The sequence below is a fragment of the Podarcis filfolensis genome, assembly GCF_964270895.1.
Source record: "Podarcis filfolensis genome assembly, chromosome: 13".
NCBI classification, from domain to species: domain Eukaryota; kingdom Metazoa; phylum Chordata; class Lepidosauria; order Squamata; family Lacertidae; genus Podarcis; species Podarcis filfolensis.
In genome coordinates this window covers 39,137,358-39,151,240 of record NC_139615.1, presented here as the reverse complement: position 1 = coordinate 39,151,240, position 13,883 = coordinate 39,137,358, and the positions used below count along the sequence as shown (strand labels likewise).

General features: G+C 46.3%; 1 protein-coding gene across 8 annotated transcripts in view; it reads right to left on the bottom strand.

The window, feature by feature from the left end:
- The window catches only part of FMNL1 (formin like 1), a 118,080-nt gene that overhangs the window by 17,364 nt on the left and 86,833 nt on the right, over positions 1 to 13,883 (bottom strand). For all 8 annotated transcript variants that reach the window (XR_014540986.1, XM_083582491.1, XM_083582490.1 and 5 more), the window contains 8 exons: positions 11,962 to 12,036; positions 9,613 to 9,723; positions 6,999 to 7,148; positions 6,200 to 6,325; positions 4,371 to 4,605; positions 3,364 to 3,687; positions 662 to 786; positions 367 to 572 (listed from right to left, as the gene is read on the bottom strand). Coding sequence is in view for 7 of the 8 variants with exons in the window: in XM_083582491.1 (XP_083438617.1) it covers positions 367 to 572; positions 662 to 786; positions 3,364 to 3,687; positions 4,371 to 4,605; positions 6,200 to 6,325; positions 6,999 to 7,148; positions 9,613 to 9,723; positions 11,962 to 12,036 (1,352 nt within the window). In the remaining variant the exon portion in view is untranslated. The remainder of the gene's footprint in view (positions 1 to 366; positions 573 to 661; positions 787 to 3,363; positions 3,688 to 4,370; positions 4,606 to 6,199; positions 6,326 to 6,998; positions 7,149 to 9,612; positions 9,724 to 11,961; positions 12,037 to 13,883) is intronic.

Below are 13,883 nucleotides of genomic sequence, written 5' to 3'. Positions count from 1 at the left end.
ACTAAGCCACTTCTGGCGAACCAGAGCAGCACATGGAAACGCCGTTTACCTTCCCACCAGAGCGGTACCTATTTATCTACTTGCACTTTGATGTGCTTTCAAACTGCTAGGTTGGCAGGAGCAGGGACCGAGCAACGGGAGCTCACCCCGTTGCAGGGATTCGAACCGCCGACCTTCTGATCGGCAAGTCCTAGGCTCTGTGGTTTAGACCACAGCGCCACCCGCGTCCCGCTTACTGACCCGGCTCTTAATCAGGAGCAGCCTCGATCCTCTCTCCATGTAGTCTCACCTCCTCTGCCCACTCTGCTGGGAAAAGGAATTGGAGAGGGGGGAAACCAACCCGTCCCTTGCGTGTAGGCTACTCACACCTGGATGGCCTTGCAAATGCCGTCGATGCTGAGCCCCGCCTTGCGAAGCGTGATGGCCAGGTTCTTGGCCCGGTTACATTCAATCAGCATCACTTTGCTGGGGGCTTTCTTCTGCGAAGCCTTTGCCTTCAGGGCAGGGAGCTCCCGGGCCTGGCCTTGAGCTCTGGTTTTGAACTGCTCCTCAAAGTCGTTCATGTCAAGCTCCTGTGACGAGAGGGAGTCAGAAATTGAGAGGACAGCGTGGGTTGGGAACAAGCAGGAAGCGGGGAAGAGGGAACTTAGCCTGGATGTACCTGAAGGACCTTCTCGTCGTTGAGTTCGTTGAAGACCGTGCCATTGATCTGGTTGGGCTTCAGAGCTACCCAGTTGAAGATGGGCATCCGGAATTTTGTTTGTATTGGCTTCTTGATCTTGACGGCTTTCAAAGGACAACAGAGACTGTCAGAGCTCACCAAATCAGAGATCTCATCCTTTCCAGTCTTACTTTGGGGCCTGGGGGCCTTCTGACAGATTGTACACAGAGGGAAGACGACATCCCAGGTGTGGTCCACCTATATCCTGTGGTTGCCTAGCAACCACAGACACCAATTCCAACCCTTGAACCCCTTCAGCCTCTGGACCTGTGGGATGTATGGTCATTGAAGCAGTCAAATACACCATTTCCTGTTTCCTAGAGTGGACACACAGGGAAATGTTGCCCCAGACAGGGAGGACTTCCTGTCATACCTGTTCTGAAGCATCCTCCCCCTGTGTGTGACCAGGTAGATGGGCATGACCCTAGCAGACCCTATAAAAGGGCTAGCCATGCAGCCATCTTCCTCTTTTGCCATCTTCCTCTCTTCTGGCTCTTAGCCAGCAGCACACGGCTCATCCTTACAGAGGATGGAAGCCACAAGGTAGAACGTCTGAGGCCTAGCTCAGACTTCTTTTCTCTACAAATGTAACTGAAACCACAAGATAAAGCCTGCTTTCAGAATACTGCTGTGAACTGTGAACTTTACTCTTACTTTTAAACAAGACTGTCGTGTTGTTATTGTTTTAAATAAAAGGGGAAACTTACCAGGAACAGTCCAGGCTGGACAAGCCAGACTGGATTGCTTAATTTAAATGATTCTAACGAATCCATCAACTTGCTTGCCGCAATGTGCAAGAGAATGTGCTCTGCTGCTTGCTCACTAGCGTGAGTGAGGAGGGATAATATTTAATCAATATATCCTCTCCTACTTTCCTCAACATTCCCACAGAACCCACCAGAATGGCTGAGCTGATGTCGAGACTTGGGCTCTGAAGACAATGCAACTTCTTGAGTGGCTGCAGAAAGTCAGTCTCTTGATATATACCCACTGCACAGAACTGTTGTCAGGACAAAATGGGGTAACAACCCATCCCCCCTCCGTTTAAGGGGGTTGGACTAGATGACCCTCAGGATCCCTTCCAATTCTACAGTTCTATGATTCTATGTATGCAGCTCTGAGGGAAGTGAGAATACAGAACATCTGCCGCTACTCACAGTGCACGTTCTGAAGAGGCTACAGATACCCAAGATTTTTCCAGATCCCAAACCTGAGTGTTCCTGAGGTACTAAAATTTGGTGAGGAAAGTATTGAGAATCTCGGCCTTTATTTGTAAGGATGGAGAGACTGTGCTGTTTTCTGAGGAAGCAACTCAGAAGGGGGCTCAGCAGGGAACAAAAATGTGACAGGAATAGAGGACAGCCCCCCCACACACTTAAGCGCTCACTTAAGCCATTACATCTACCAACTCTGTTCATGTCCCTCCCCAGTTCATCAGGGACTATAAAAAAACACAAATAAATTATTAGCTTATCCACACACTGACTGAATAGATCGATTAATGATTCAAAACTTATACGATTCAACTGACGGATATGTTCTGCATTAAATAATAACCCTGGAAATTACGCAAAGTGATTTAATGTATCGCAAAAAAGTGCATATGTGTGTGTGTCATTTAGGCACTTAGAAATACCCTCTTAAGACTGGCTCACAAATGCAAGACACGCTTTCACTCTCGCAAGATTGAAGAAACTGCCTTCGGCTGTACTTGAGGGTCGGCTTCAAAAAATTCCACTGGAAAAACAGTTATGTTCCTGTGGAGATGGCAGTATTGAGTCATGTGCTTGCACTCTTGATAAAAATTTGAGGAGTGAGGTTATTACCCCTCTATTATCGTCCATGCTGGGTCGCTCAACCAATGCTGCTGTGTCCTTTCCTTTAGCAGATCAAGATGATCATCAAGTGACAACAAAAACTGCAAGGTTTTCAGCTGGGGCAGCTAGAATAAGATCTATTATTTGAGTATAGACGTAAGCCCCCCAAATGTCTCTTCTCTAGTTACCGTATTTTTCGCCCTATAGGGTGCACTGGCCCATAGGACGCACCTAGTTTTTTTGGGGGGGGGTTTAAAAAATTATCCCCCCCCCCAGAACAGGCTGCTGCCTGCAAGCCTTGCAAGAACTCGCAAGGCTTGCGAACATCTGCCCGAAGCACGGGGTGTGCTCCGGGCTGCAGGCTGCCGCCCACAAGCCTTGCGAGCCCGGCGGGACCTCCCGCCGGGCTCGCCAGGCTTGCGGATAGCTTCCTGAAGCCTGGAGAGCGAGAGGGGTCGGTGCGCACCGACGCCTCTCGCTCTCCAGGCTTCAGCGAAAGCCTGCATTCGCCCCATAGGACACACACACATTTCCCCTTCATTTTTGGAGGGGGGGAAAGTGCATCCTATAGGGTGAAAAATACAGTAAGTTTATACCTCTACCTTCAGTACATTTTATTTTATTATTTCATTTTATTGAGATGGCTTGTGGCTGATGCAAATAAAGATTCTTCTGATTTTGGCTCACAATGAATTAATAGAATTGTAAGGAACCACAAGGGACATCTAGAACAACGCCCTGCAATTCGGGAATCTTTACCCCAACATGGGGCTTGAACCCATGACCCGGAGATTAAGAGTCTCACGCTCTACTGACTGAGCTCACCTGGGGTTACTGTCACTCCTGGGAGATTTGAACCATCAGCCATCAGTGGAGGGGGAGGGGGAGGAGGAACCGGACCGTCTGCTGGCAGGAGGGGTGGCGGTGGTGGTGGAGGAGGAGCTGTAGTTCCTGCTACAGGAAGGGGCGGGGCAGGGGGAGGGACACTGGTTCCCGGAAGGGGCGGAGCTGGAGGGGGAAGAGGAGGAGCTTCCTCTTGAGAGGATGAAGGAACCAGGGAGCTGCTGTCCTTGGTGAAAGGCAGGGGCGGGGCTGGTGGGATTTCAGGAGCAGGAGGAGGAACAGGAGATGTAGACGGCGAAGGAAAATCTGGAAAGGAAAAGAAGCACATCTTTATTTATTTAAGCTAAAGGTAAAAAGGTAACAGACCCCTGGACGGTTAAGTTCAGTCAAAGGCGACTATGGGGTTGCGGAGCTAATAATAATAATAATAATAATAATAATAATAATAATAATAATTTATTATTTATACCCCGCCCATCTGGCTGGGTTTCCCCAGCCACTCTGGGAGGCTTCCAACAAAGTTTCAAAATACAGTGGTCTGTTAGACATTAAAAGCTTCCCTAAACAGGGCTGCCTTCAAATGTCATCTCGCTTTCAGGCCGAGGGATCTGGCGTTTGTCCACAGACAGCTTTCTGGGTCATGTGGCCAGCATGACTAAACCACTTCTGGTGCAACAGAACACCCTGACGGAAGCCAAAGTGCACAGAAACGCCATTTACCTTCCCACCGCAGCGGTACCTATTTATCTACTTGCACTGGTGTGCTTTCAAGCTGCTAGGTTGGCAGGAGCTGGGACAGAGCAACGGGAGCTCACCCCGCCGCGGGGATTCGAAACACTGACCTTCTGATCAGCAAGCCCAAGAGGCTTAGTGGTTTAACCCACAGTGCCACCCGTGTCCCATTCGATGTGGTAGAGCCCAGCAAAAGAGGGACTGGACAACACCTTTTGTTTCTGCCACAAAATGGGCACATTGTTCGCTCTACATACCTGTGCTGGTTGATGAAGGTGCATCAATGGTAACTGAAGAGGCTCCTGAGGCTTCCACAATGACCGGGATGACCTCAATGCCAACGATGACATCACCGTCAGGTCCACGCAGAATCCGGATTAGCCCCTTGTCTTCGAGTTCCTCTAGTTTGCGCTCCAAGGCAGGGTACTGCAGAGACCCCTGAGGCTGTGGCATTTGCAGCAAAGAGGGACTCCTTGAACTGTTTGTCCTATCCTGTTCCGAAAAAGACAATATTGAAAATCATGAGGTCTGGGCAGAAAACTTAGAAAGCACACCTCTCTCTCTCTCTCTCTCTTTTTAAAAATATTTTATGATTTTCAGTTGTATACATTTGAAAAATTTTACAATCATTTTAACATTTCAAAACTCGACTTCCTTCCCCCTCTTTCTGCGGTTCCTTAATTTGGAATATGCAGAAAATATTAAAAATAAATTTATCATTTCTTCATCTCTTATAAAGCTGCAGGTTATTACAATAATCCTGCCAATGTTCTTATCTGTTCACAGTTTGTTTGTAAATATCCCATAAACCATTTCCATTCTTTTATAAACAGTTTGTTATCTTGATTTCTTATTTTTCTGTTAAGTTTCGCCAATTATGCATAGCCCACAAGTTTTTGTATCCATTCTTCTTTCGCTGCACTTTCTTCTTCTTTCCGTTTCTGGGCAAGTAACATTATTGCTGCTGTAGTCGCATACAGGAATAAATTTCTATACAGTTTGGGAAGTTCGGTCCCTATAATTCCCAAAAGGAAAGTTTCTGGGTTGGTTTGTTTTTAAACGTTATTTTTCAATTCATTATATATCATTTCCCAGTAAGCTTTAAAAAAGCTTATTGAGAAAGCACACCTCCCTGCCCCACCTCCCCCTCCAGCCCCAAATAAAAAAAGCAAGAGGGGGAAAAAAACCCACCAACCATAAGAGAGAGAGAGAGAGAGAGAGAGAGAGAGAGAGAGAGAGAGAGAGAGAGAGAGAAGGAGGTTGCTAGAAAGAAAGGAGAAAGGAGTATGGCCTCACCAAACACCAATACGCAGCTCCACCAAAATTACCTCACCCCCAAGGGAGTGCTGCCCTCAACAGAAAAAAAGGTTCCTCACCTTTAGGATTTATGCTGCCTGCCACTCACCTATGAGCTAATTCCAATTAGGAACATAGGAACCCACCTTCCACCGAGTCACACCACTGAGTCAGTGTTGCCCCCACTGACTGACAGCATTTTCAGCTGACCACTATTCGAAACAGGATACTGTACTCAGGACTGCAATACCTCAAGGACCGCCTCTTTCCATATGAACCTACCCAGACCCTGAGATCATCTTCTGAGGCCCTCCTTCGTGTGCCTCCTCATCGAGAGGTCCGGAGGGTGGCAACACAAGAACGGGCCTTCTCTGCGGTGGCTCCCCGCCTGTGGAATGCTCTCACCAGGGAAATTCGCCTGGCACCTTCATTATACAACTTTAGGCACCAGGCAAAAACGTTCCTTTTTAACCAGGCTTTTAGCTGATCTGATTGACATCCTATGCCCTTTTAAAATGTGTTTTTTGTGGTGGTGGTTGTTTTTTTATTATGTATTTTGTGGTTTTATATCTTGATTTTATTCTGTGAACCACCCTGAGATCCCCGGGTATAGGGTGGTATATAAACAACATTATTATTATTATTATTATTATTATTATTATTATTATTATTATTATTATTACTACTACTACTAGATCAAGCTTTGGTTCGAACTGGCAAGGCGCCCCAAGCTTTTCTTTTTGGGAGCCGGTTCCAACAATCCACGGCTCCTGCAGCTCGCTGCCCATACCTGCTCATTGCCCGTGGTCCGTGCTCTCAGGGCCTCCACCTCGCGGCGCGACTGGCACAGCTGCTTCTCCAGCTCTGCAACTTTGGCCATGGATTCGTTCTCGGCATCCTGGAGTTTCTCTGCCAGCTGCAAAGAGAAACAATGCATGGGCAAGTGTATCGCAGGAGGGCAGGATATGCAACAGGGAAAAGAAGGAGCTGGCAGCGAGCAACATGCTACGGAAGGGGGTCCAACAGCCAACCGCCCCCCAAACAAAAGGTTAGCGGGGGGTGTTGTTGTAAAAGTCCAGTCAAAGGCGACTCTGGGGTTGCGGTGCTCATCTCACTTTCAGGCCGAGGGAGCCTGGGTTTGTCCACAGACAGTTTTCCAGGTCATGTGGCCAGCAGGCCTAAACCGCTTCTGGTGCAATGGGACACCGTGATGGAAACCAGAGCGCATGGAAACGCCGTTTACCTTCCCGCCAGAGTGGTACCTATTTATCTACTTGCACTGGTGTGCTTTCGAACTGCTAGGTCGGCAGGAGCTGGGACAGAGCAACAGGAGCTCACCCCGTCGCAGGGATTCGAACTGCCAACCTTCTGATCGGCAAGCCCAAGAGGCTCAGTGGTTTAGACCACAGCGCCACCTGCATCCCTTTTGTGCATACAGATTGCAGGGATGGGACCCAGGCAGCCTTGAGCCCTTTCCCCATTTTTGTGTGACCTAGTGAGTGGGGAAGGTCTTTTTCATTTGCCAAGCCACTGCCCCCCAGTGCAGCTTAGGTACATCAACCCCAGAGAACTTAGCCAGCCCTCCCCACCTGTCCGACTTCCTCCTGCAAGTCCTCCACATGTTCCAGGACAGCATTTTTGGTTTCGGTGTCCTCCAGCAGGGCGCCCACATCAAATATGTTGTCCAGGTAGGCTTGGATTTGCACCTGCAGCTTGTCGCTCTCCGAATAGCGCAGCTTCTGTTGAGGCGAAAGAGGAAAAGTGTGGCGTTTAAAGCTACGGATGGGCTTGGCTGTGCAATGCAGAAGGAAGGAGGCAGCCTGTTTCAAGCACTGCCACAAGGGGATTCAGGCAAGACCGGAATTGGTGTGTCTGAATGGTGCAGCCAGACCTTTTAAAAATATATACAGTCGTACCTTGGAATCTGTTCCAGAAGTTTGTTCGACTTCCAAAGCATTTGGAAACCAAAGCGCAGCTTCCGATTGGTTGCAGGAAGCTCTGTAGCCAATCGGAACCCGCAGAAGCCCCATAGGACATTCAGGTTCCAAAGAACATTCGCAAACTAGAACAATCACTTCCAGGTTTGCAGCGTTCTGGAGCCAAAAACGTCCAAGTACCAAGGCGTTTGGGATCCAAGGTATGACTTTATATATTTTTTCTTACATTTTCTGTTTTACAATTTAAAATACTCATTTCACATCCTTAAGATATCAATGACTTCCCTTCTTCTCTTTCCATGGTTCACTTTACATATAATAAATCCCTGCATCTTTTACAAAAACTGTACCATTCAATATTCTATTACTGCATCCATCAAAACTTGTTTACACTGTTGACTTTATCTTAACGCTGCCAGAGTTTCCCGCTGTACACAATTATTTCCCATAAATTCAATAAACATTTTCCAATCTTCTTTAAACGTATGTTCTTCCTGTTCTCTTATTCTATATGCTAAGTCTGCAAGCTGCGCATATTCTGTCAACTTAAGTTGCCATTCTTCTTTAAGTTGGGACCTGTAGGTTTGGCACAAGTTGGGGCTACATTATTTGGGAGGCTAACTCATCCTACAATTGTTGTTTTCTATTTCATCCGTTTCTACCATAAATCAATGACACTTCAAGGCAGCTTCCAATTCTCACAAAATCTCCTATGAAATAACATTGCCGTAGACCTCATTAAAAGGTAAAGGTAAAGGGACCCCTGACTATTAGGTCCAGTCGTGGCCAACTCTGGGGATGCGACGCTCATCTAGCTTTATTGGCCGAGGGAGCCGGTGTACAGCTTCCGGGTCACGTGGCCAGCATGACTAAGCCGCTTCTGGCAAACCAGAGTAGCGCACGGAAACGCCATTTACCTTCCCGCCAGATCGGTCCCTATTTATCTACTTGCACTTTGACGTGCTTTCGAGCTGCTAGGTTGGCAGGAGCAGGGACCGAGCAGCGGGAGCTCACCCCGTCGCGGGGATTCGAACCGCCGACCTTCTGATTGGCAAGTCCTAGGCTCTGTGGTTTAACCCACAGCGCCACCCACGTTGTTAAAAGGTAGGTAACAAAAATTCCAAATCCTGTTCATATGTGTCATAAAAGTGTGTGTCACACATACTTTCTCCCCATTTTCAGAAAGTTATTCTTTCTATGCATTAATATACGGGGGAGGGGGGGAGTTATACAGGTCAAATTGAGCAAATGGCACAAATCCAGTGCCAGTCCAATCTGAAATAAAAATGGCAATCAATGCTTAAATTGAGGTGGAGTTGCCAAAGTTGAGGACTTTGGCATCCAGACCCAGTCATCTTAATTCTCTGTGCCCAAAGGACACCTTGCCAGAAAAGGGAGCTGTTTTGGCTTTCTCTCACTGCATTGGCCAGAGGGTACTAATTCAAACTGAAGTGAAGCCATTCCATTCTCAGGCTATCTATTTTTGTTTCTTAGAAAACTTTTTGGGATATTAACACGGCATGTAAAATTAATATTAGTGTGACATTATTATTATTAGTAGTAGTAGTAGTAGTAGTAGTAGTTTAGTTTGGTACAGTCAAGCCTCGTATCCCGAACACCTCCGTTTTGGAACGTTTCGGCTCCCGAATGTCGAAAATCTGGAAGTAATGCTCCGGTTTCTGAATGTTTTTCAGAAGCCGAACGTCCAACACAGCTTCCGCTTGAGTGCAGGAAGCGCCTGCAACCAATCAGAAGCTGCGCCTTGGTTGTCGAACATTTTAGAAGCCAAACGGGCTTCCGGAACAGATTACATCTGACAACTGAGGTTTGACTGTATATAGCAAATCAAACAAACATGTTAAATTGAATCTCAAATATTTAGGCAAGTACAGTGGTACCTCGGTTTTCAAACTTGGAAGTCAAACGTTTGGGTTTTTGAATGCCAAAAACCAGGAAGTAAATGCTTCAGTTTTCGAATGCTTTTCGGAAGTTGAGCATGCTATGCGGCCTCCGTATTGAGTTTTCCGTAAATGTTTCCGTAAGTAAATGCTTCAGTTTCTGAAGTCGAACGGTCTTCTGGAACAGATGACGTTCGAAAACCGAGGTACCAGTGTATACAGAAACTTTTGTGATTCAGAAAACCCACAACGCAGAGGTGGAAAGGCATCTCAGAATCACTAAGAAGGCTGCAAATGAAAAATGCATTAAAATAACCACTATCAATAGACACCCACCCACAATCAGGTTTTTGTTACATCCCTCTTACCTCTAGGTATTCATCCAGTCCCAATTGTGTGAACTCATATTGCAAGAAGACCCGGAAATTCATGTTCTCCACAGAGTGGACCACAATATTGATGAACTGCATGCAAGCAACCTAGATTTTTTGGGAAGGAAAGGAGAGCACATTACCTTTGGGAACTGGGTACCTCTTTTTACACTTTTCTTCAGGCTAGGTTCTCATGGGTAGGACTAGCCTGGCACCGATGTGCTATAACAGGGTTTCATTGTCATTTTTCCATTCATTTCTGTGTCTGTTTATACATATTGGTTTTAACCACAGTACAGTCGTACCCTGGCTCCCAAACGCCGCAAACCCAGAAGTGAGTGTTCCGGTTCGCAAACATTCTTTGGACCTGAACATCTGACATGGCTTCTGATTGGCTACAGGAGCTTCCTGCAGCCAATCGGAAGCCGTGCCTTGGTTTCCGAACGTTTTGGAAGTCGAACGGACTTCCGGAACGGATTCTGTTTGACTTCTGAGGTACCACTGTATTATGCACTCTTAGCCTTTTGGGATTTTTTCTTTTAATAAATAGAGAGCATATTAGTATATAATACCTGCTTTTATAATTATATGGAATTTCTTCATAGCTCCTTGTTATATTGATATGATTCAGTTGATTAGGCTATAATTTCAACTTTCTATGGTTGCGTTTCATTTTTTATATATTCAGTTCTGCTACAGTGATGCTCAAGCAAATTTGGCACCGCCATCCTTGGCTCTCAGCTTGAACAATAAACCAAGCCATCTCAAAAGTACAGCCTTAAAAGGGTGGCTGTCCTGAAAGACCTACATTGGCTCCCAGTACATTTCCGAGCACAGTTCAAAGTGTTGGTGCTACCTTTAAAGCCCTAAATGGCCTCGGCCCAATAAACCTGAAGGAGTGTCTCCACCCCCATCGTTCAGCCCAGACATTGAGGTCCAACTCCAAGGGCCTTCTGGTGGTTCCCTCACTGCGAGAAGTGAGGTTGCAGGGAACCAGACAGAGGGCCTTCTTGGTAGTGGTGCCCACCCTGTGGAATGCCCTCCCATCAGATGTCAAGGAAATAAACAACTAACTCTTTTAGAAGACATCTGAAGGCAGCCCTGTTTAGGGCAGTTTTTAAAGATTGATGTTTTATCGTGTTTTAAAATTTTTGTTGGGAGCCGCCCAGAGTGGCTGGGGAACCCCAGCCAGATGAGTGGGATATTATCATTATTATTTATTTATTTATTTATTTATTTATTTATTATTATTATTATTGGGGACTCGGGTGGCGCTGTGGTCTAAACCACTGAGCCTAGGGCTTGCCGATCGGAAGGTTGGCGGTTCAAATCCCCGGGACGGGATGAGCTCCCGTTGCTCAGTCCCAGCTCCTGCCAATCCAGCAGTTTGAAAGCATGTCAAAGTGCAAGTAGATAAATAGATACCGCTCTGGCGGGAAGGTAAACGGCATTTCCATGCGCTGCTCTGGTTTCGCCAGAAGCAGCTTTGTCATGCTGGCCACATGACCCAGAAGCTGTACGCCGGCCCCCACAGCGAGATGAGTGCCGCAACCCCAGAGTCGTTTGCGACTGGACTTAACTGTCAGGGGTCCTTTACCTTTATTATCATCATCATCATCATCATCATTATATTTGTCGTCTATGATGTCTGAGATACGACCACAAACATTAGCTATGGGTTGGATCCAACATAGTCCTACTCAGAATAGAGCCATTGAAATTAATGGACAGGACTAACCTAGGTGCATTAACTTCAGTGGGTCTACTCTTAGTAGCACTTAATTGGACACAACCCTATCCACACCCTGCTCTGTTTTATCTCATAGAACTTATTGATGCCCTGATGTCCCAATTTCCTTGTTTTTCTGTCTCCGCCAATGATAGTCAGTTTGTTTGGCCTGTTTGTTTGGCTGCTCCAGCTGCTCAACCGCATTCCCTTTAGCTCAAAAGACAGCAACAAGGAAGGAGCAAGGTTGAGGACAGGAGATGCTGCCTGAATAATCTTGTCTCCATAGGGACATTTCTATTCCTGATACCAAACTGGAATATCATCATCTGCACTGTTGCGGCATTCAAATCTGGGATCGTGGCTTGTTTCCTCCAAACAAACCATGAGTGGCAAACCAAAGTAAACTAAAAAAAAAGATAAGCCAATGTTTTGTTTTTAATCGACATTTCAGTGATGTGTGCAAATCAGGCGAAAGGCAGCAAGGCTGTGTGTGTGTGTGTGTGTGTGTGTGTGTATGCGAACACCATCTATTTGTGCTGGTATGTTTGAGGAGGGAGGGAGAGCCCTTGGTAGACAAGAAGCTAAACGGTGACCTTTGCTCCCAGCCTTTGCATTACCATGAAATCAATGTTGCAGTCTTCATTTCGGAAATATTCCATCAGCTTCTCAAAGCGGTTCTTCTCACCGCAGACCTGCAGGGAAGGAAAGAAAGGCAGTCCGGTTGGTTTGGTGCCAAAGGCTTACTTGGCGCTACAAAGTTTCTTTCTTTTTTTAAATATATATATATATTTATTAACTTTCCTGTTTTACAATTTAATGTCCTCATTTTTACATCCTTAAGATATCAATGACTTCCCTTCTTCTCTTTCCATGGTTCATTTCACATATCATAAATCCCTGCATATTTTGCATAAACTAAACCATTCAGTATTCCGTTATTGCATCCATCAAAACTTATTCACACTGTTGAATTTATCTTCATGCTGCCAGCGTTTTCAGCTGTACAGTTATTTCCCATATATTCAATAAACATTTTCCAATCTTCTCTAAACGTTATGTTCTTCTTGCTCTTTTCTTTTATATGCTAAGTCTGCGAGTTGTGCATATTCTGTCAACTTAATTTGCCATTCTTCTTTGGTTGGGACCTTGCTCGTTTTCCATTTTTGGGCTAACAAATAACAGAGTTTCAACTGGTCAGTCTGGATGCCTAGGGAGTCCAACAGAGGGCTCTGGCAGCCAGACCCAGTTATCTGTCGGAACACCATACGGCCAAGCTACTCCTCTGTTTGTGTCCTCTGACGGTGATTAACGACCTAAGCCTTTGATGAGGCTTCAGGCACATTCCCATTACGCAGAGTATCCAGACAGCAGCAGAAGGACGAGAAATATATGAGCTACATCGCTACGTTTTCTTTCTAACTACGCAGACAGAAAAGAATATACATCCTCTCTCTGTGAGAGTCAGTGAACCAACTGAGACAAAGAAACAGGAAACCAATAACAACAACATGCGTCTCCCATGAGACTTCCAACAGTCTGGAATATAAACAGAGTCTTGTGACTCCAAAAACTGCACAGTGGCATAAACAGAAATCCAACATCATCCCACTCTTGGTACCAAGAGGTCAGCTTGCTAGAAAAGGGGGCATTCTAAACTGCCCTCAGCTATGCTTAGGCAACTGTGCCACCCATGGCTGGGTGCTGCAGCTACTCCAGGGCTCTGGAGACTTGCCCACAGGATGCCACCAGCCCCTATGAAGCCAGTGTGGTGTAGTGGTTAAGAGCGGTGGACTCGTAATCTGGGGAACCAGGTTCACGTCTCCGCTCCTCCACATGCAGCTGCTGGGTGACCTTGGGCTGGTCACACTTCTCTGAAGTCTCTCAGCCCCACTCACCTCACAGAGTGTTTGTTGTGGGGGAGGAAGGGAAAGGAGAATGTTAGCCGCTTTGAGACTCCTTCGGGTAGTGATAAAGCGGGATATCAAATCCAAACTACTACTCTTCTTCTTCTTCTTCTTCTTCTTCTTCTTCTTCTTCTTCTTCTTCTTCTTTTTGTTCTTCTTCTCTTGTTCTGCCCTGATTGACTCAGCCTGCAAAAATTGCAGACGTGAGACCCAAACTGCCATTGCACGACCCCCCCTTTGCTTCTCGTTTTCTCAGCCGGCCAGCCCGACTTCTCGCCAGCTCATCTTCCCAACACTTGTTTCACCTCTGCCACTCCCAACACTGTCATGACTTCCTCAAGAGAACAGCAGTTTTATGAGGGAGCTGAGAATGGTAAAAGATCCTTTCCCTCTTTCGCATTAACTGTGGTTCCCTCAGGAGGGAGGGATGGGAAACTGCGGCAGTTTAACAGGCATAGCTGTTGGGAACCAGCCCTGGGTGATTTGTCTTAGGGAAGAAGGAAACAAATCGGATGCCTCTGTTAACACATGCGGGTTTTTTATTGTTGTTTTTCATCGTTTAAGGGTTTTAACAGTTTTAATGTGAGTCACCTTGAGCGACTGACTGTTTCAACCGTCTGGATATATGAAAGCGA